The sequence below is a fragment of the Clupea harengus genome, chromosome 14 (assembly GCF_900700415.2).
Source record: "Clupea harengus chromosome 14, Ch_v2.0.2, whole genome shotgun sequence".
In the NCBI taxonomy this organism is placed as follows: domain Eukaryota; kingdom Metazoa; phylum Chordata; class Actinopteri; order Clupeiformes; family Clupeidae; genus Clupea; species Clupea harengus.
The window spans coordinates 13,234,957-13,258,155 of record NC_045165.1 but is presented as its reverse complement, the minus strand read 5'-3'; the positions used below and the strand labels follow the sequence as shown (position 1 = coordinate 13,258,155).

Sequence of the window (23,199 nt, the reverse complement as noted above, 5' to 3'; positions counted from 1 at the left end):
TTAGCTCAGTGTTCTAAATAAGCTGGCAACTGTTCATACATTCATCTCATAGGGTATCAAACCCATAACCTTGGTGCTGTTTGCTTACCATAGTTCTTGTTAGAGATGGAGGGCTCATATTTTGGCACTTTCTCTCTCGGCCTCAGGTTTAATCTCTCGTCTGAGAGCTGGATGAGCCTGAGTCCGTCTGTGAACTCGGTGAACCCTCGCTACGGCCATTCGCTGGCCCTGCACAAGGTACATACTCAGTGTGACAACTATAATCAGGGCTTAGTGGAGCGGTTTTGCACACTATGTAAATATATAGCTTCATGGCTGCCTGTAAATATGTGTGTTTGTGTTCAGTATTTCAGTATTGTGTTCAGTATTTCTGTTCAGTGTTGTAAGGGGGGCTGATTTAGATTCTGGGAGTTTTCTGATAATGATTGATAGCGAACATATATGTGCAGTGTACACGTTTGTCTGGGTGTTTGTATGCATAATGTATTATGTGCTTGTAGAGTTCATTACGTGTTTGGTAACACAAACCTTTTTTTTGTACTGAAATGTTGTAACGTTTGTAACTTTTACTGAATGTGTATTTTACCTTCAGGATAAGCTCTACATGTTTGGAGGGAAGATTGATTCTACGGGTAACGTCTCCTCTGAGCTGTGGGTGTTCCACATCCGAAACCAGTCCTGGGTTCTGTTGCCCGCTGGGGTTAAGGAACCATACGCAGTGGTTGGCCATTCAGGTCACACGGTCCACATGAAGCCAGACGGGTCCGAACCGGTCATGCTGGTCATCTTTGGCCACTGCCCTCTCTATGGGTACATCAGTACAACATCAGTAAGTTATCTCACACACACACGGCACACATGCGTGCACACAAACAGACTCACAGGTTTAAACACAGACTCACAGACATACACTCACAGGTTTGAACACAGACTCACAGGTTTAAACACAGACTCACAGGTTTAAACACAGACCAGGGTTTCCGCTAGGATTTTGTCTTGATGGTCGGGTGTCTGGGAAGAATTATCTTTTATTGGACAAATTTGAAACTTACTGGCGCATGTTTCAATAATTGTTACAAATATGATGTAGCCCATGTAATGTACAGCTAGGCTGACAAAAGAGTCACAACGTTCTCAAATCAGTTTGGCTGGTACCAGGATGGCATCCTGGGGTGGGCATGTAGATGTAGGGTGGGAAACTAAATTAAACTAAATGAAATTAAACTGTAATAAAATAAAGTAAATTAATAGATTTAGTCCAAATCCTACCCGTCTGCCATAGTGCAGGCTGCAACTTCATAGCACGATCGTGCTTGACACTGCTTTACTCTAATTTGATGCTATCAAAAAACTGCCAAAATGCTTAGCAAACATAGAACTTAAAATAAGGACCTAAAACTAAAGAAAGAAATGAAAGTTTAGCTTTTAAACACACATTTGTCAAGCATTCTAAGATGAAAATACTGCAGAAATGCATCGTTGCTAGGCTGTTGTGAAACCGTATTCCTTGCGTAACCTGCGCTGCAAGTTATAGCCTGCATCTACGCAAGATTACACAAGATACACATCAAAGCAATGGCACAACGAGATGAGATAAATCAAATAAATCACGTCTTTCATCAGCAAAGCATGGCATGGTAGAACCAGGGTTGCCACTGTCATTTTCCCAGGCCTGGAAAAGTCGAATGAAATTACTTATTTTATTGTATTCCTCCATGAATAATGTTTTGTTGTGCAAATTTCTGCAGCGTGATGCAGTTTCCATTTTAATTGATGCAGCCTAGCTAGCCTATTATAAAATTAATGTTGTGGAATTTTCATTCAATAATTAGGCCCAACCTATCGAATAAGATACGCAATTTTGTGCACTTGTAGGTCGTGAAAGGTCATGGACATGTCATTAAGGGTCCTTGAAAGGTCATGGAAAGGTTGAAATGTTGTGAAAATGGGTGGGAACCCTGGAGAACAGAACTGAGTAACCCTACTTGCTCTTCTTGAGGCTGCGGGTATTTAGGGCGCACCGTCACGTCCGTCACGATATAGGCTATCAGACAAACCCAGAGGGCCGATGAGGTTTTCAATGGAATTTGCCCTCCTTGTAGAAATAGAACAATTTGATTAGGTAATCACCACGTTGTGTCTGACAATCCATTCGCATTAATGACATATGTCCTGTTTAAGGGTACATTTTATGTTTTTTTTATGAGCATTATTACCAGACAATTTGATGTTCAGACGTTTTTAATTGATGTTTTTTTGTTAATACATTTTATCAGACAAAAAACAATTACTACTGGCTAACGAAAACCCTGACACAGGCATATACACCCTCTGTCTGTCCTCCACTCATCATTTTCTTGCTTTCTCCACATTTATTTAACCACCCTCCCAACTCTCCCCCCCTCCCTCCCTGTCCCACAGTGAAGAATGAGTGGAGTGTGCTGGACCCCCGTGGGGCGCTGGTGCAGGGCGGTTATGGCCACAGCAGTGCCTATGACCCTCACACTCGCTCCGTCTTCATCCACGGCGGCTACAAAGTCTTCAGCGCCAACAAGTACGGCCTGGCTGGGGACCTCTACCGCTACGACGTCGACAAGAACATGTGGTACGTGTGTGTGTGTCACACTCCGTCCAAAAGCACTTCCTGTCTCACTCTGCTATAAAGTGAAAAGTGCCTTGATGAAAGGATTATTGAAACATGAGAACATTCATCCGATCGGAAGCGTGCAGAGCTCCTGCTGCATCTAGTCAGTTCTGTGTTCCCTTTGAGGACGAGAAGAATAGAATGCTCATGTCTGATGTGTAAAGTCTACAATGGTGCCATTTTTTGATGTGGTCATAACTCCTCTTTGTGGCAAAATCATGTGGGTTTCAAGAATCTGATGGTCTGTACGGCAGTATCAGACAGTGAGGCCGTCTCGTGTTGATGATGTCACTCTGGTTTCTCTACAGGACCATCCTGAAGGACAGTGGATCTTTCCGGTACTTGCACACGGCCGTCATCGCCAGCGGCACCATGCTGGTGTTCGGCGGGAACACACACAACGACACCAGCATGAGCCACGGTGCCAGGTGCTTCTCCTCCGACTTCATGGCCTACGACCTCGGTGAGTCCCAGCTGTGCTGCACCCAGTCATGGCCTCCATAAAGGCCCACACCCCAGGATGTTGTGGGTAATCCACGCCAGTAGTTTCCTCTGGGCCAGATCAGGACCAAATTCGTTACAGAGTCCGAGGCAGTTACTATGGTAACAGACAGCATTAAGGCTTACACTCTCTCGCACACTGAGTTTTTGAGATCAGCTTTTATACCCCAAATCCACTGGGATAAAGACCTTGATGAATTAGATTTGTTGCGTATTTAGCCTTGAGCAGGATTTCTGCCTACACATTTCATCTCTGACCTGCGTAAGCGAGGCTTAGATAAAACTCCTAGGGCCTCATTTACTAACATTGCGACCGCAGCTTAATCTGCGCCTTTGCCAAACCGCAAATAACGCACGGTATTTTGCATCCTATTTATCAAACAAGAACCCTCGTCGCGTCATCTGCGCCTAACACCGCCCATTAGTGTTGTTTAGCGCTCCGCGAAAGTGTGTTCCACCGTGGATGATGAGCTAAAATTAGAATTAGAGCTTTTGGTTCACGAGGTTACAGCAAACTAACCCAGGTAAATATAGAAACTCATAAATATTTCTCCGTTTAGCCCTTCCGTCCACATTAAAAGTTGTGATCACTTTGAATTCAAGACTGTGTTTTATTGGTGAGCTGATTTGGGGAAATTAAACTTTTCAGCGAACATTGAATGTCTGGGTTGCTATGGTTACCCCTCAGGGTGCCTGTGCAGCTTCATATTAACGAGTTTATGTTCACAAGAAAGTTCATATTCACACATATTAACATGAGTTAATCACACACAGGCAACTGCAAAATGTTACGATGGGTCTCTAAACTAGAGATAGCTAGGATAGTTAATATCCAGGTTAACTGCTCCATAGCATCCCGTTAAATAGTCTGGTAGGAATACACGACACCCCTTACTTTAAAACGGCGTATTCCAACACTGAAAACCATGCTTTTCAAAAACGCTGCCCTAGGCAGATACATTTGAAAACTGTAGTTGTAGGTTGCCATGGCACTGGGGGTAGCTTGCGCTTGAGAGGCTATAACATCAAAATAAACATGGAAGGTGAAATGAATATGCTGCTCTGTCTCTACAATTTACTTACCGGTAGTTTAGTTAGTGTGCTTCGAGTACAAGTACTTTTCCTGAATAGATACGCGTTACTCCTACGCAGAAGGTGTGCACTGTACTCGGTGTGCTTGAACTATGAAATACCGTTTAAACCATACAATGAACGGCGATTCTGGGTAAGACGTGGCCGAACTTTTCCCGAACAGCTAGCTGGTGGTACAGTTTGTAATTCTATTTGTTTGTATGCCTATATTAAATGATTTATCAAATCTAAACATTTTTCAAATTTCTCGCAGGCACATAGTTTTAATTTAGCAGCTGATATGTCATGCTAAAACACGTTGTTTCGTTACTAATACATAATTAGGCGCACTTTACGCATCTCCTCCCATCTCTTTGCGACGAACACCCACTTTCCCACACCCACTTCCTAGCAGCGGTAATCTGCGCTTTTACTCAGGTGCGCCTCCTTTGGAAATAGGGTTTTATGTCTTTACCCGCTATTTTACGCCTGAAATGGGCGCAATCCTGTTAGTAAATGAGGCCCCAAGAGTCTAGCCCTCCTCTCCCCTCAGACCACTACGAGTTTTATTTTTATCGTGGAGGAGTGCTAGCGTGCTCGTGATCTCTCTTCTGATTGAAACCAAATAGATAAAAAAAAAAAAAAAACCTGATGAGAGGTCCTACCGCTGTGCGACGTCACAGATGGCAGATAAGGAGATGCGTGTGTGAGATAAAGGCTTGCAGCTGTGTGATAACAAGTTGTTTGTGTGAGATGTGTAGGATGCTTTGTATCTCACATCTGGGAGGGAAGTGCTTGCGAGATACACCCTAAAGGGTTCTTCACAGCTTATTACGAAGAATTGATGTCAATTGGATCACCAAAAGGAAATAACATTTAATTGAATTATAGAAAACAAGAACCCCTGTGAATGGGGAGTGGGTGTGGAAGGAGGCACAAAATCGGGTCTTTTTATACCCCCCCCCCACACACACACACACACACACACACATATACACAAGGCCTCCACTCAAACTCACTCGCACACTAATGGTTCCGTGATGTAAGCTTTCGCTGGCTGCCAGGACTGCACAGGTAAGATCCTGCAGCTGGTTTGATCCTCGGTAGGGAGCTCTTGCCTGGGCACAGTCTGGTGTGATGGCAGTGGATGAGAAGGAAATCAGAAGAAATGCTGTTCAGTAATGCTACTAGCACTGACAGACGCCAGTGTGGCTGGGGGAAAAAGAGGTCCCTAAACGGATGAATATGTGGAGTTGATGTGATGTTGATTTATGCTTCCCCGCCCATTCCTAGTGGCAGAGAGGGAGGAAACCTCTGTCTCCTCGTCTGGAGTCGGTTTGGTCATCAGCCTCCCGTGTCGGTCTCCCAGGAAGGGAATGATTTCTGAGAGGTCTTGTGGTTTTGAAGTGCTGCAGATTCGTCCGTCACAACCACTCGCTTTCGTCTAACGCCTAAAGCTAAAAATGAAACGACTCCATTCATATTTAGGAGCCAGCATTTGACATAATTACTGCTCCTCTGTTTGAGGAGAGCATTTGAGAGCCCCTTGAGTTTGCCTTTGGTGTTATTCTACATCTGCTTGCAGGCCCGTACTCTTTCAATGAAAACTAGTCGGGAAATGATTTATGGAAGGTGTTCATATGCAGCACAAATGCAATTAATTCAGAATCGAATCAGGCTTTTAAGGTGACTGTTGAGGACTGCGTTTAAGAAGTTCTTCTTTATAAAATTAAAAGAGACATTTAAGTTTCCCTTTAACAATTAATGAGCCCGAGATGACAGCAGTCGAGTGCTGATGACACGGGGGCTAATTCTGTCATCAGGAAGTGCCAGTCTTCTGGCTCCGCTCCGTAAGAGACTTCCTCCTTCCTCAGTCCTCTGTGCGAGCGCTGTAATTAGATTCCTGCAGCCCCCGAAGCTTATCACTAATTATCCGGCCCTAATAAGTACAACTGATTTTAATGAGCTGGCAGACCGTTGGAGGAGCTGTTTGAGCTGCTCTGTTCAGTGTAGTCAGATAGGAGGATGATTTTGTGAAAATATTCTAACCATTGGTTGAACCCTCCTTCTCCCTCCCTTGTTCTCCATCTTCCCTTCCTCTCTTCCCTATTTGCTTTCTCTTCTACTCATTCCCTTGAATTCTCCTTGTCTTTTTGGCATCTCTTATTCCTTCCTAAACCACCCTCTCCATCTCTCTCTCTCTCTTTCCATCTCTCTCTCTCTCTTTCCATCTCTCTCTATCTATCTCTCTCTCTCTCTCTCTCTGTAGCATGTGATGAGTGGTCCATCTTGCCCAGGCCTGATCTGCACCATGACGTGAACCGCTTCGGGCACTCTGCTGTCTACAGCAACAGGTAACCCCATTCCTCCTCCTCTCTCTCTCTCTCTCTCTCTCTGTCTCTCTCACACACAATCACAAACACACACACACACACTCAGATCATCACACAGAGCTACCATATCCCTCCAGGCCATCACAGTTGGTGGCACAGACAGCCAGGGTCCCTGTCCTTGGCTGGAGTTGAAGGAGAAGGAACCGAGTCTGTGCCCACTCTGGATCAGATCCAGGGGCAGGGGCACATCAGCGGGGTCTGCCATCTGAGGAGCGTCTCGGGTCACAAGTCCGCCCTGCATTGTTCCGATCAGGCAGTGGAGTTGCTGGCAGTTTGCGTGACACGATTAGCCACGTGACGGAAACGGTTCGCGTTCTTCATGAGGAACATCAAAGGCAACAGTGTGATTAAAAAATTATGGATTTTTCTTGTCTCTGTCTAATTGGCTGTCGATGTAGAATAATCTCATCGCGGTGATAATTGGTGTGTAATCAGCTTCATTTGTAGATTCTGAAAAAGCCAAACTCATGAATCTCATTGACAGCCTAAAATGTAACGGATTTACTATCAGAAACTGATTAGAAAAAAAAACAATGTTTTTGTCCCAGGGTTGCTTCTGCTTGCACCCAGTTGGAAGCGGATATTTCTGAGTGTTTGGCTTAAAATGTGATGAAATCCAACCCAGCCCATAAATCATTGAATACATCTTGTCAGGTTATTGTCCTACCTACCTTTCAGACCTGAATATTTGTCCTTGGATCTCGTGGTACCAGTGTCCTGCACACTATTCCTTCCCTAACGCTCATTCACTTTCCTTTTCTCTCTCTCTCTCTCTCTCTCTCTCTTTCTCTGTTTATTTCAGTCTCTCAATACAAATCAATGCACATAATTCATTAATCAATTATTTTTCATTAATTATTTCAACAAAAAGTGTACTCATTGAGCAGGCAAAACGACTGAGGTTTAAACATTGTTTAACAAATTCTCTCTCTCTCTCCCCCCTCAGTATGATGTATGTGTTTGGAGGCTTTAACAGCCTCCTGCTGAGAGACGTTCTGCGGTTCTCTCCGGTGAGTTGTGCGGCGTTCCGCGGCAGAGACGAGTGCACGTTCACCTCCTCGGGGCTGCACTGTGTGTGGAACGCCACCACCAAAGCATGCCTACCCTGGGAGACGGCGGTGCCATCCCAGGAGGACGACCTGCTTAACACCTGCTTAACACCCAGGACCTGTGAGGAACTCGACTCTCTCTCGCTCTGTGTGTGTGTGTGTGTGTGTTTCTTTGAATGTGTGTCTTTAATCATTAATCATAAGTTGAATATGTGTAGTTCAAGGTGATGGTCTCGATCACAGTGTTCATTCTGTATGATATACAATTTAAAGGTTGGGTTTGATCTACATTATGGTAGTATAACTGTATGAATACACACTTACTATTTATCTTTATTGAAAGGGATTGTCATTTGTAGGCAGGCTATGAATACTAGTGTGTGTGTGTGTGTAATATTGTGTGTTATTTGTCCCAGATGCTGATAACTCCACGTGTAACCAGTACTCAGACTGCTACAGCTGCACAGTGAACACCAACGGCTGCCAGTGGTGCTCAGATCAGTGTGTGTCCTACGGCAGCAACTGCACCTCTGCCGCGGTGAGACACCATCTAACACACAACTGTGCTCAGGGCAACACACACACACACACACACAGAGACGCACACAGAGACACACACACACACAGAGATAGACACACACAGAGACACACACACACACACACACACACACACACACCGAAACAAGGCACAACTAGAATCTGAACACGGATGATCTGATGTGTATCTTGTTGAATATCGCCACATCTCTACGTCATTCCCAAAACTAGCTGCCAGACCCGAAGCTGATCACAAAGCCGAAGTTTTAGTTCTGACAAAGTCTAATTATTAGAGTGGGCTCCACCTGTGAGCCAACCTTCTCAGTGGGCACTCTCAGTGGGCACTCTCAGTGGGCACTCTCAGTGGGCACTCAGTGGGCACGCTCAGTAATAAGCCCCTTTGTTAGGCACATAGAGTAGGGGTGACGCATGTAAGAAAGGTGACCCACCAGCGGCCCAGCACTTCATTAAAGCAGCCTTACATGCCTTACATTTTTTGTGCAGAAATAATATTACATTGGTCCCTCATACTGATCTCCAGTACCAGGCCTCTACTAAGGTTCCTCCTTGGCATTACATATGGGTCTACTGTTATATAATGTTAAGTAATTAAATTACAAAATATATACATTACTTTGATGAAGTAATTCAAATATTATGATTACTTATTACATTTTAAGAAATCTGTACACTGTCACATTTCCAAAGTTGCCATCCCAATCCTGGCCATTGTACTGTTCTGGAGGCTGTGCTAAATTACTATTTGCATCGTTTAGATTTTGGTGTATGCCAGACACGACTATAGTGTGTGTGTGTGTGTGTGTGTGTTTTCAGGGTGCTGTGGCGGAGTATGAGGCCTGTCCGAAGGACAACCACTCGTACGTGTGCAATAAGAAGACCAGCTGCATGAGCTGTGCCACAGACCAGAACTGCCAATGGGAACACAGGAACCAGGAGTGCATCACCCTGTCTGGTAACCAACACTTTAGAACACCCACGCTGAATCCATGGCTCATTTAGGTCACAGATACTTTAGAACACAACAGGAAATCGAATATTTAGCCCTGATTAGCACCCGCGCTAAATGGTAAAAGCCCTTGGCATGATTGGATAAATGTACACACACACACACACACACACATGGCTTATAGTGTTCCTCCGAGGCCTTTGTCGAGCACATGCCCAGGATTTCCTGCCCACACTTTGCCAGTCTGCAGGCACAGGCAGCCAGGGATCAGTGCAGTCAGATGCCAAAGCCGCGCTTTTAGATCACTCCACAATTACCAGGGCTCTGGTGTGTTTAAGACGCTTACTCTCTTATGTGTACATGGTGTTAGAGCTGTGAGCCCAGCCAAACATTCAAACGTTTCACAGGCCAGATTTCAGTGACCTTTGCTGTAGCATCACACTTAATGGCCCTGTGTTGAGAGCCTGCAGTCAGTGCAAACACACACACACACACACACACACACACACACACACATACACACATACACGCCACTGAGTGTAGATAAGTGTGTGTCAGGCCTCAGCATTAGAGAGAGCAGAGACCAGCTCTTGACATGAATTCTGGTGAGGGTGTGCTTTTTACCTTGGCCCCTGTTGACACGCTCTTGCCGTGGACACTAATGGTGAACTCCTCGTGTAGCGCCTCGTTGAGCAGATGTCACAGATGAAGGGGGAGCTAAGTCCTACTTGTTTGGTCTGTCAAAGGGCCGGACGAATTGAGCTCTAAGCGGCAGCTGTAGCAGCCGGGAGACAAACAAGTGTCACTCTCACAAAGTCACATATACACATCTCCAAAACACACACCTCTCTCTCTCTCTCTCTGTATGTCTCTCCCCTTATTCCCTCTTTCTCCAGGCAGATAAAGAATTAATTATGAACTAGTCGTCTCATAAAAGCTACATGTAGAAGAACATGATTAAACAGAACCTTTTATAATCTCTCTCTCTTTCTCTCTCTGTCCTTCTCTCTCTCTCTCTCTCTTCCCCTCCAACCCCCCCTTTTTCCCTCTCTCTCCCTCTCTCTCTGTAGCGAACCACATTTCGAAGGCGTGCCGTACCCTGTGTGCGCTGCGCTCCACCTGCAGTGAGTGCACCAACACCAACTCTGAGTGCATGTGGTGCAGCAGCATGCGTCAGTGCGTCGACTCCAACGCCTACGTCGCCTCCTTCCCCTACGGACAGTGCATGGAGTGGTACACCACCAACAATTGCCAACGTGAGTCTCTTGAGTGTGTGTGAGTGTATGAGTGAGTGAGAGGGAGAGAGAGAGAGAGAGAGAGAGGAGAGAGTGAGTCTGTGTGTTTGTGTGGGTGAGAGAGAGAGAGAGAGAGATAGAGTCTGTGTTTGTGTGCGTGTGCGTGTTCGTGTGTGCGTGTGCATGCGCTTGTCTGATGACTTTCCTGTGTCTCCACCTTTGTATCTATCTGCTAGTCCAGTACTTCTCAGTTATCTCAGAGTGTGCTGACATTTTGTATCAACTGAATTTGACTGATCTCTGTTTTTCTTAATTTCTATCTAAGAAGCAGCAGTCTGATTGTTTCATTACAAGAAGGATATATCATTTCTCAATCTGCTTTCAACAACTTCAATCAGTTTTTAAATTGTACAGCCTTTTAAGTGCTGCTTGAATTTGAAGATTATGCAGCTCTAATGTCTGTGTGTGTGTGTGTGTGTGTGTGCGCGCACGCGCGCGCCCGTGTGTGTATTCCAGCGGAGAACTGTTCTGGCTACCGGACGTGCGGTCTGTGTTTGGATCAGCCAGGCTGTGGCTGGTGCACTCACCCCAACAACACGGGAAAGGGCCAGTGCATCGAGGGCTCGTACCGCGGACCAATGCAGACGCTCCTGCCCGCCCCCTCCTCAAGCCCCACCCCCTCTGGCCGCACCCTCCCGCTGCCGCCAATCATCAACGCCTCTATGTGCCCCCTGGACAACAGATACAACTGGTCCTTCATACAGTGTCCAGGTTAGACACACACACACACACACACACACGCACACACACATCCGTAGAGTATATAGACAGTGTGCAGTTGGCTCAAACATTACACATACACACACACACTTAGAGAATATAGACAGAGTTTGCAATTGGTTCAACCACAACACACACTCAGGCACAAAAAATACATTTACATACAATTTGTATCATTCATACTCATATACACACATTCCTAATACAGCCAACAGCATAATGCTGTCCAAAACACACACACACACACACACACAGACACACACACACAAACACAGAGAGAGAGAGAGAGAGACAAAGAGAGAGAAAGAAAGAAAGAAGGAAAGAGACACACTCACAGCTGTACCTTAACGTGTTCTTTTGTCCTGTGCAGCGTGCCAGTGTAACGGCCACAGCCAATGTGTGAACGAGAGTGTGTGTGAGAGGTGTGAAGACCTCACATCTGGACGGCACTGTGAAAGCTGTATCGCCGGGTACTTTGGAGACCCCACAAATGGTGGATCCTGCCAACGTAAGTGTGTGTGTGTGTGTGTGTGTTGCCTATTTGGGGATTGTTTCTGACGACTAGTCTTTAGTCCTGACTGTATAACTTTAGTACATAAAAACACATCAGCCTTCATAACTAAACCAATCTTTTTAGTTGTCATATATCCTCAAATCCATACCCACACATACCCTCTAAAAATAGGCCACCTTAAGTTGAAAACCCTCTAGTTAGATAATACAAAGGCAAGGTGAGCTCCGTAGCTGTTTGTGCAGAGGCTATGCTCCTGGAGAGACTAATGAGTTTGTCTTAACTCGGTCCCCATGTGGCCCTCAGAGGCGGCCCTTGGCGAAGGCCCTCTGATTGGAGCTTTGTGTGGGGGCGGCAGCCTGAGTCTCCTTGCAGTGGATTATCAGGCCAGCTCTGGCAGGTGTAGCTTGGCGTACCTGCCTTAATCACAGCATCCTGCTCAGGGCCGGATTAAGACAATGGGCTTTAGGGGCTGCAGCCCTGGGCCTCGCCACCAGGGGGCCTCAGGTTGCCCGATGTCGAGTGAGTCAACGTCACCGCGCATTACGTTAGAAAAATTCAGAGTGAAAACAAAAATAATGCGCGAAAATGTCCGGTCAAAGAAAGCACGAGAGTGGGGCCAAAAGAAGAAAATTACAAGCTCTAAAACATGAGAGTGTCAGAATTACTAAAGAAGACTCCAAATGTAACAAATATATGGAGTGCTGCAACAAATCCGCCGGCTAGTCAGCCTGCTGCTGCGGCTACCTCTCCCAGCACTGACCAACCAACTGCCAGTACAATCTCTGCTGACACAACTGATGGTTATGGAGAAGAGCCAGGTACTAGTTCACAATCACAAGTGTGCAGAGATGAACCAGAGGACCTAGGTAGCGCTGATTCCGAGGCAGTGGCGGAGACAGAAATATCTAGAGATGTTGCATGTTGGGGAGGTAACGAGGCGGTTCGGTCCTACTGGGTCGGGAAAGGAGTTATGGCACCCACACTGTGTCAGAATAAAGATGCAGATTTTTCTGCTTCGGAAAGGACGTACAAAAGTCAGAAACGATGTCTAAGCAAAACATTGTTCACCCGCACACTGCGAAATAGAGAAAAAGTTCCAAAAGAATGGCTCGTGTACTCCCCATCCACTGGGAATGTGTATTGTTTTTTTTTGTAAACTATTTGGCGATGGATCATCCGCTTTCACTCATTCTGGTTATTCCGATTGGAAGCATTCTGTTGAACAGGTGGAGATGCATGAAGCAGGCCAGTCGCACCGAAATGCCAGGCTCACTTGGCTTGCGCGCACGCAGGTGCTTGGGATAGATGCGGAGCTGCTGGATCAATTCAGAGATGAGGCTAGTTACTGGCGAGAAGTACTGATGAGAATTGTGGCAGTAATAAAGTTTTTGTCAGAACGTAGCCTTGCATTCTGTGCGATTTTTTCAATTTCATTAATACGGGAGGGGCATCTTCAAAGTGTTTTCCCAAATGTGGACATAGCGCTGAGGATTTACCTTACATTGCCCGTTAGTAATGCCAGTGGGGAGAGGTCATTCTCCAAATTAGGAATTATTAAGCATAGACTGAGGACATCAATGTGCGAGGACAGACTGAACAATTTGACTTTAATGTCAATAGACCATGATATACTGCGCTAACTGGACTTTGAAGAGCTAATTGATGAGTTTGCATTGAGAAAGAGCAGAAAACGGGCCTTTTAATATCACTGATGTGATGATGGTGATGGTGAGTCACATGTTTGTTCTATGTTAGGCCAACACTCAGCACTCAACACTCAACATTTTTTAAATAGCTTGTTTGTATGTAAGCTAATTCAAATGCTTTCCACCCTGGAGATGTTGCACTGTATATCTGACTGTCTGCCTTCTTGTGTTTGGGTTTTTGAGTAACCTATAATGGTCATTCCCTGGCTATTTAGCCTTGTTTTTGCTTTTGAATAAATGGAAATATGTAGGCTATACATTTACATTATTGGTTTATTATTGTCTACAGTGTAGCCTACTACACACATTTTGTCCCTGGCTTTTGATGGGATATAATTTATACCATATATTGAAGATTCAGTCTTAGGTTTTAGTCAGTCAAGATCCAGGTTTTAATCTTATACAGTGGTGGCCAACCAAGGGAGACAAAGCCAGAACGTCCACTCATAGCTTCACCTCAGACTCGTCTCACTTATTCCTTGAGGAACAGTCTGTTAAATACACTGATATCTAAGGGGTGTTACCGTCTATTCAAATGGGCCATGGGTGCAGGGTTCTTTGTCTCGACCTGGGGGGGAGGTGAGACCAATGTCGCACCTCACTCCCCTGGTCAAAATCAAGTATATTCACCCAGGAACTGTTTACATGCTAGTTAAATCCAAATAAAAGTAACAATTATAACTAGGTATAATATCATTGAATTATTGACTATGGCATATTCTGATTAATTATACCGGGCCCTTCACTTTAAACTGATCATATTTATAGAGTGGTTCTGTGGACTTTAAAGCACTGATGTGTCAGTGCACAGTGGGTTTGTGCGCGTGTCATGATGTGCGTCGGGGCGATATAGGGGCCTCATCCTGGTAATTAGCCCCAGGCCTCAAAATGTCTTATTCCGGCCCTGATCCTGCTGACCTAGCGTTGTTAGCGCTTGCGTGATGATGTGAGACCACTGTAACGAAGATGAAAGACACCGTTTACATCAAAACATTTACATCTGACTAACAAATGGAATTGCTGCAAATTATTTTGAATGTATTCAGTCATATGTGTCGGTGCTGTATCTATATGTGTAGAATTACATGTTTCAGTCTCGACTGTCTCTCCCTCTCTCTTTCTCTTATACTCTGTCTCTCTCTCTCTCTCTCTCTCTCTCTTATACTCTTTCTCTTTCTTGTGTTTCATTTGTTTTCTAAATCTGTTTGTGTTGCCCCCCCCCCCCCCAGCCTGTAAATGTAACGGTCACGCCAGCATGTGCAACTCTGGCAACGGCAAATGCTTCTGCACCACGAAAGGCATCAAAGGAGACCGATGCAATCAGTGAGTGACACACTTGTTCACCTCTCCTTCTCTCTTTCATTTTCTCTCTGACTATCCATTTCACTCGCTCCCTTCCCATTTCTCTCAGTGTCACTCTCTCTCTCTCTCTCTCTGTCTCTCTCTCGTTCTCTCTCTCTCCATCTGACTCTCCATCTCTCTCCCTTCTGTCCTTTTCTCTCTCTCTCTATCTCTTCCTCCATCCATCCCGTTCTCTCTTCACTTGTTTTTGTCTGTCTCTGCCTCTTCTCTCTGGTCTGCTATCTCTCATGAGTGGCTATAAGAGTGTTAAGGCTTTTAGACTTTGTAAGTGAAATAGCTTTTCTTCAAGCACTCAATCTCCATCTATGCCCCCCACCCAAACTCCCACCCTCCCTTCCTGTCTCTCTCAGGTGTGATGTTGAGAATCGTTACCAAGGCAACCCACTCAAGAGCACATGCTACTGTAAGTGAAGGCACACTCAGAGAAGAGAGAGACTACACTGGTGTCTGACCTTAACAAATGCTCATTACACACACACACACTCATATGCACACACATGCATACACACACACACACCCATATCCACACGCATGCACACACACACTCATATGCAGTTGCTTGCACATATACACACACACACACACACACACACACACACACACACACACACACACACACACACACACACACACACACACACACACACACACACACAGTCTTGTTCCTCTCTTTATCAACTGGTCTCACTTTCTCTCATACACACACACTGTGACTCAGTCCCTCATGGACACTTGCACACACCCTCATTCTTTAAGAAACACAGATTATTGCTTACTCACACCCTACCTCACTCTCTCATACACACTCTCTCTTTCTCACTCTACACACACACACACACGCACTCTCTTTACATTATCTTCATCTCACTGCCCCCGTCTGTCTATCTCTTTCTCTCTCTCTCTCTCTCTCTCTCTCTCTCTCTCTCGCCGCTCACTGCACCCCTCTCTCTCTGACAGACACTCTGCTGATTGATTACCAGTTCACCTTCAGCCTGTCACAGGAGGATGACCGCTACTACACCGCCATCAACTTTGCTTTCACCCCTGAGAAGGTAAGGCTCCCATCACTCAGCTAGAAAAACACACACACACACACACACACACACACACACACAAACACACACACATTAATGTATAAACACACACACTCACACAAACACTTTAACATACAGTATAAGTACACAAACCCAATGAGACTCATACGTGAGTCTCTCTGACACACGCGCACACACACACACACACACTTCTGGGACGGCAGACGTGTCCTGAGACGACGCCTGAGTTGGAGGCAGTGTTCATTTTGGCAGCTATTTTAGATTTAGTCTTAGTCTTTAGACGAAAATGCATATTAGTTTTAGTCACTTTTAATCATTTTTATCCTCCTTAGTTTTAGTCTAGTTTTCGTCGACGAAACCTCAGAAGATTTTAGTCTAGTTTTAGTCGACGAAGTCTCATTACATTTTAGTCTAGTTTTAGTCACATTTAAAAGTCCATATTAAACTCCTTTCCTTACCTTCTCAGGCCCGGGGACCCCTTGTGTTGTGTCTAAAACTGCATAATAGTCAACCTTGCAGTACTTAAACTGTGGATGCAATTAGTCTCTAAGATACAGATCTCCTAGTATATGCCTACAGCTGAATTCCAATGAATTCAATGTAAATAATAATTTTAAGGCAATACTTAATTAACAGTATTATCATTAAAATATAAGAGAATATCAATTTCACTTCAAATGATGTGATATCACAATACAACTACTATGCCTACCTGGCCTTAGTTAAATCAACCACATATCCTCCATATGAATTGCTGTGCAATCTGATAACCTACATATTTAGCTAGACGGATAGTTTGAGAGTTGAAAGTAGTGCCAATGATAATAACAATTGCATAAATAAACAAGGATATGTAAACCAATCACATATTCATTTATTTTTTCTTGATTAATGTCATGCATGGCCTGTTCTATAGTCCATTCTGCAATGCGTTTACTAGCTAGTTATCGATAGCTAGTATAACTTAGCTATGCTACCTCATAGTTAGCTAACGTTAGCTAGCTAAACGTTTTGGAACTCATTTGCCTAGCCAAACGGGAGGTTTCAGTCGAAAATGACTTGCTAGTTATCCAAGCTGACACAACCTATACACTCGACTGCCCCTTTGAAGTTAACTTAACGTTGGCTAATATATTCTAATAACTAGTTAAAATTAGCTAATTATCATTGACAGTTACTAGCTAATTTACCTTTGCATAAATGGCAGGGTTGTCTTGTGCGCTTTCAGGGGCCTCTTGTTGTGTTCTTCTCACCTATTTTGAAGCCACAAGGTTTCTCTCCGGTTATTGCGGTGCATTGTGTTTTATTTTCTGTCAAGTTATAATTGAAGACTGTCCAGATATCTATTCTTATTTTTCTTTCAGTACCGAGTGCTTGAACTTCAGCCATCATAACGTTTGTTAGGGCGTCACGTGCATGTCTGGGGGCATCTCAGGGAGTGGAGGAGGGATAGATACAGGACCGGGCAACATTCAACCAATGATGTGCATACAAGTTTAGAAAAAAAAACAATTGTGACTTACAGAGCATTCACACCTTTGCGTTGGAATGCGTTGATCCGTTAAGACACCTTTCACACGTACGCGTTGGAATGCGTTGATCCGTCAGGGTTGACGGATCCCCATTCACTTTGAATGGGGTTACGTCATCCTTTGCGGAACTGAACGGAGCCACAATTCAGTTCGGCAAAGGATGACGACACCCCATTCAAAGTGACGGATCCCCATTAAGGGCGACGGATCCCCATTAACTTTGAATGGGGTGTCGTCATCGTCATCCTTTGTCAACCCTGACGGATCAATGCATTCCAACGCGTTCGTGTGAAAGGTCTCTGAGTCAACCACCAACATTTTCGTCTCGTCTCGTCAACGAAAGTTAAAATAGATTTAGTCATAGTTTTTATTTATAAAGATCCGTTTTCGTCACGTCTTAGTCTCGTCTTAGTCATGGGAAAAAGATCGTTAACGAATATTTTTCGTCATAGTTTTCGTCAACGAAATTAACACTGGTTGGAGGTCACCTCTCGTGCTGAGGAGGGCCACCAGTGCCGCGGGACCCAGCTGTCCTTCAGCCCCCCCACACACACACACACACTCATCATCGTCACTGAAAGGCCACACAAGCTCTCATAAATGCCACACACTTTAAGGGTCTGTGAAGGGTGGAGGTGTGTGTGTGTTTGGGGGACATTCTGATGATTAGTGGACGGCTGTAGTTAAACTCCACATCCAAGGAAAGAGGGGGGATGTTTTCAGATATACATTTTCTTTGTACATTTTGGGGGTTTTTAAATGGCATTTTCTTGTTTGTTTGTTTTATTTGTTTGTTTGTTTTCATTTTCAGCTAAATCGGGATCTGGGCATGTTCGTCAAGGCATCCAAAAACTTCAACCTCAACATCACCTGGGCCACCAGCTTTGCAGGTGTCCCCTTAACCCAACCTGTCCCAACACTGTTTACAGCGTTTAGGAAACTTTGTCATAACAGGACTCAGGGCAGCAGTGACCGATGATAGATCTAGATCTAAAACTGAGTACAAAATGTTTAATTATAGTATAGTAGTAGTGTTGTAGTAGTATTATCTCTCTCTGTCTGTCTGTCTGTTTGTCTGTCTCTGTATCTTTCTCTCTCTCACACACCTTACTTGAACGCATCATTTTTTGTCTTCCAGCTGGTACTCAAGCGGGAGAGGAGGTCCATATCGTCTCCCCTGGCAACCTGAAGGAGTTCAAGGAGAGCTTCTCCAACAAGAAGTTTGATTTCCGTAGCAACCCCAACATCACCTTCTTCGTCTACGTTAGCAATTTCACCTCGCCTATAAGGATACAGGTAGCAACAGAAACGAAGAAGAACGTCTTTGAAAGATTGTACAGTTACTTTATGGATTACCGTACAGGGTTTCCCCTACCGTTATCCCCCGCCCCCCCTGAAAGGTCAAGTTAATTTTGTTCAATTTTATTTTCTATAAAGCGCCAGATCACAACGGAAGTAATTTAAGGTTACCTTTCCTATAGAACAGGTCTATAGCTTGTTCTTTTATTAAACAAAATAAATAGCCTTATGTTATTTATCTTATTTACACGACGGCATGTAATTTATGTCTCTACATGGTCGCGCGTTTACAATTCTCTGCTCTCTGTATCGCGCATGGCAGAGTTCCGCCGCGATGCGCACAAACACACACACACAGACACGTGCGCGCACACACAGGTGAGCACGCTCCCACCAGCGGACAGAATTGGGCTTAAGAATCAGTGCACAGCTACGGACACTTTTAAGCTTTAAAAAACTAATATCCAGGCGTTCATGAATCCGGCAGACATCTTTTCCTAGGTAGGGTCGACAATGAGGCCCAATGAGAATGGCTACAACAGACTTGGAAACAGAACGTACGTACAGAATGTCCGCACCGAAAATTCAGAAATAGATCTGGCTTCCATTTTTTATCATTTTCCGCGAGTTGTGCGTGGCCCTTTTTACATAGAGTCTGGTAATAAATCTATGAAATGTAACGAAAATGATTTATTTTGCTGTGAATAATGAAGGAAGCAATAAACCCGATTATTTGCCAAACCCTCAAGAGCTGTTGCAATGGAGATTTAACTCTACTTTCTGTTTGAAGACAAGGTAGCAGCTAGTGTTGAAGAATGGATGACTTGAAATTGGACGACTTTAAATTAATATATGAAATTGAACATCAACACTTATACGGATAAAATAAATAAACAAGGATAGCAAAACAGATTGATAAGCAATGAGAACGGCAGAAACACAGGCAGGATGTCAGATGACGAGACAGATCATAGTGACACAGGCTGTTTTTTTTGTTTTTTTTCGTCATATGAAGGCTGAGACATTCATAACATTTTATTCAGTCGTACTGGTCCTTTTGTAATGCCGACATGTGCACTTCGTTGTGGATAAGTAAAGCCTATTTTTCTACATTTTTGTAGTCCAGGTAATCTTTTGTTTGGCATATTGGTGAGGTTATTAAGAGGACCATTTCTCAATCGTTTTGTTCTTGATGAATTAATGTTTGTTTATTAATCAATTATTTTTCAACAAATAACTCAATTATAATTACAAAGAGGACAATTCATAACTTTTTATCGCAACTTTCACTTGTTTCGCCAATTTCATTGCAACAAAAACCTAAAAATAAAAACTTTCATCGCAACTTTTTGGAAAAGCTCCTGCGAAATCAGGAATTTTAGGCCGCAAATATCTTAAAAAAAATTCTTCCAGAAGCCCAGAAAGATACACCACTGCAGCGACAAAAGCTGCACACTTTGTGGATAATTGTCATAAAAAGACATGTTCCGATGTTTAGTTGTTATATTGACTGCTGTCATTAAAAGAAACACATGAACACCATGATTCCTTTAAGCGTCTGTGTCGGTGGCCACGCCACGCCGTGCACCGTGCACCTGCCGCAGCCCCCCCCCCCCAAAAGCTGTAAACCTAGGGGAAACACTGCCGTAGTGTTATATGATTAGTGTTAATGATTGCTGTTAATTATTTTTTATTGATAATTACCATACAAGGGCAGGGATCTTCTGCATAGATACTATCCATCTGATTACAATAGGTGCTTTCTTAAACAAAAAATTGCATTTGGTGTACTTCAATGATCTTCAATGTAATGTACTTCAATGATCATATAGTTTTAATAATACATATGTATATCCATGCACTGGTCTTAAACAGATATTGCATTTGGTGTACTTCAATGATCTTCAATTGAATGTACTTCAATGATCATATAGTTTTAATAATACATATGTATTTCCATGCACTGGTTGTATTACTCTTATGCACTTGTAGTACATAACAAGTATAAAGTATAAAGCTATTTTACTTCTATAAACTATAGTATGAAAGAAAAAGTTATCCAAAACAACTTGGCATGAGTGTAGTCCTTCTCTACCAAAACTGTGTCTGGTCTTGAAGTGATTTGACTGGGCCTGCATCCCCTCCCCCTGCCCCTCCTCTCCTCTCTCCTCCTCTCCTCCCTCCTCCTCCTCTCCTCCTTCTCTGTTGTCAAACACACACACACACGCGCGCACACAGACACACGGCGAGCGGCCGGGGGTGAAATGGTGCACTCAGGGTTAGTGTTTGGTTGTCCTCCTCCCTGCTTTTCTTCCTTGTCCTTCTCGCTCTCGCTCCCTCTCTCCCTCCCCATCCGCTCATGGAGTCTGCCCATCTGCAGAAAGGTAACTTTTTCCTCCTTGGTCATTTTGCTGTTTTCCGTACTCTCCCCCTCTCTCTTTCTCTGTCTCGCTCTCTCTCTCTTGCTCGCTGTCTTCATGACGGTGACTGCAGTTTTGGGATGTCTGTGTGTGTGTGTGTGTGATGGGTTTTTGATGCTATTCATTTCTGCTTCCAAAGGCAGCTAGAGGGAGAGAGATTGTGTGGAAAAGGAATGTTAAGTTGAAACGCATAGTTGTGTTGGGGTGAAAATGGAGAGAGAGAGAGGGGGAGGGGGAAGGAGAGAAGAAAAGAGAAAAATGCCGAAAATCCGAGAAACGGAGGGAGGGAGGGAGAGAGTGAGTGAGGGGGAAGGAAGAGAAGGCGTTATGTGGGAACGTTTTTGACTGGAAGTAGCTCTGTTTTTGTTTTTCTTCACATGTGGCGAAGAGAAACTGGTGCTGTGTGTGTGTGTGTGTAAGGGTGAGACTTTGTGTGTTTGTGCATGTGTCCGTCTGAAATACATTCGGGCCTTCACATACAATGTTTGGATAGGCCACAGGGTGTGCGTATGAACACGTGCGTGAGAGTGTGTTTGCACTCACTCACATGCATACCCTCCACTGATGCAGTAAGACCTTCTCATGTAGCATTTTTTAGCCAAGCAACAGAAAGGGGTGTGTGTGTGTGTGTGTGTGTTTGGGAGACCGAGCAAACAAGAGAGGAATAACAGTGGACCTTTTAACATGTGTGGTTTATCTGGGTAGGCTGCTTAACTATTAACTAAGTATTTGTGAGAGCATGGACAAGATGTGGAAGGTAAAAAAACATTTGTCATTCAGTAGTTACCTTACAATGCGGTCATTCATCATTCTCCATAATTTCCCTCACAGCACAGCTCTAGATAGTTGGAGTGTGTGTGTGTGTGTGTGTGTGTGTGTGTGTGTGTGTGTGTGTGTGTGTGTGTGTGTGTTTTCAGGGTGCTGTGGCGGAGTATGAGGCCTGTCCGAAGGACAACCACTCGTACGTGTGCAATAAGAAGACCAGCTGTCCAGCTGTACGCTGGATACTTTATCCCAGCATAAAATATCTCTCTCTCTCTCTCTCTGTGTCTGTCTTCTCGCTCACTCTTACTCACATACACAGGGATGCAAGCACAAAAAAAAATTTAGGCAGTCAACACTTAAATTGGTTGGCAACCTTGTAATTATTTGTATTTTGGTATTGCCAAGATAATCATACTAACGAGAGCCAGTCACGTGGAGTTCAAGATCAGAGTGGCTTCTTTCGCTTAGCTTAACCATTAATATGCAAACACAATGTCACCTAAGTATAACACAATGTCGCCTTATTATCGCCAATCAAAAAACGTTGCATGGAGAGGAAAGCCAACAGGGACACAATTGTGTGTATATCTTCATTCACACCTGTCTCCATGTATCTCTACATATGTCCCCTTATCTCTCTAGACAGTGTCTGTTTATTGTTCTCAGCTCAAGCTTTATTGCCATGACTGTAATCATTGCAGTAATAGTAATAGAATAGAATAGAACGTAATGGATTAGACATACAATACAACTCACACATGACATATATTACATACAAATATTTGACATATTTCTTATACATTACATGTATACATTGGTGTTATTGCTAGAGAAAAAAAAAGAACAAATATTGCCAAAGGCGTGCAAACGTGGTAGATATTGAAATGCTTGATTCATATTTAGGAGCTCCTGCTGTCCCTGTAGTCCCTGTAGTCCCTGGTTGACTGTCTGGGGCCGTGGCAGGCTGCAGCTCACCAAGAGGCAGGAGAGCCAGCCAGCATGGAAGCTGGGAACTGGATCCAAGAACCTTCTTAAATACCAATCACTTGTTTTCTCTTACGTCTTATTTTTTGTATTCATTTTTTTGCTGGGTAGGGGACTGGATGTCCTCTGCGATGGAGAAAAACAGAGTTGTTGTTGCTTTATTTCAGCGGCAGTGTTTAGTTTGTTAATATGGCCATATGTTGACGGTGAGCTTAAAGTGGTTCCCCCGTTTGGAACAGCTGTCAGTGATGGTTATGTGTGGGGCTCTGGTGGGAGGCAGGCTGAGAACTCTAGTTTACCTGTGCTCTAGCTAAACACACACACACACACACACACACACACACCACATACAGTGCCCTCCGCAATTATTGGCACCGCTAGTGAA

At 44.1% G+C, this 23,199-nt stretch overlaps 1 protein-coding gene across 1 annotated transcript in view; it reads left to right on the top strand.

Annotated features, from left to right (window-relative positions):
* LOC116223509 (attractin-like) overlaps window positions 1-18,783 on the top strand; it is a 49,673-nt gene extending 30,890 nt beyond the window's left edge. Inside the window, exons 7-22 of the mRNA XM_042709811.1 lie at window positions 147-237; window positions 593-833; window positions 2,422-2,605; window positions 2,953-3,107; window positions 6,486-6,570; window positions 7,556-7,779; window positions 8,075-8,196; window positions 9,030-9,168; window positions 10,233-10,439; window positions 10,839-11,168; window positions 11,548-11,685; window positions 14,627-14,720; window positions 15,110-15,162; window positions 15,717-15,811; window positions 18,158-18,236; window positions 18,485-18,783. Of these exons, the coding sequence (XP_042565745.1) occupies window positions 147-237; window positions 593-833; window positions 2,422-2,605; window positions 2,953-3,107; window positions 6,486-6,570; window positions 7,556-7,779; window positions 8,075-8,196; window positions 9,030-9,168; window positions 10,233-10,439; window positions 10,839-11,168; window positions 11,548-11,685; window positions 14,627-14,720; window positions 15,110-15,162; window positions 15,717-15,811; window positions 18,158-18,236; window positions 18,485-18,756 (2,509 nt within the window). The 3' untranslated portion in view covers window positions 18,757-18,783. The remainder of the gene's footprint in view (window positions 1-146; window positions 238-592; window positions 834-2,421; window positions 2,606-2,952; window positions 3,108-6,485; window positions 6,571-7,555; window positions 7,780-8,074; window positions 8,197-9,029; window positions 9,169-10,232; window positions 10,440-10,838; window positions 11,169-11,547; window positions 11,686-14,626; window positions 14,721-15,109; window positions 15,163-15,716; window positions 15,812-18,157; window positions 18,237-18,484) is intronic.
* Window positions 18,784-23,199: the final 4,416 nt, after the last annotated feature.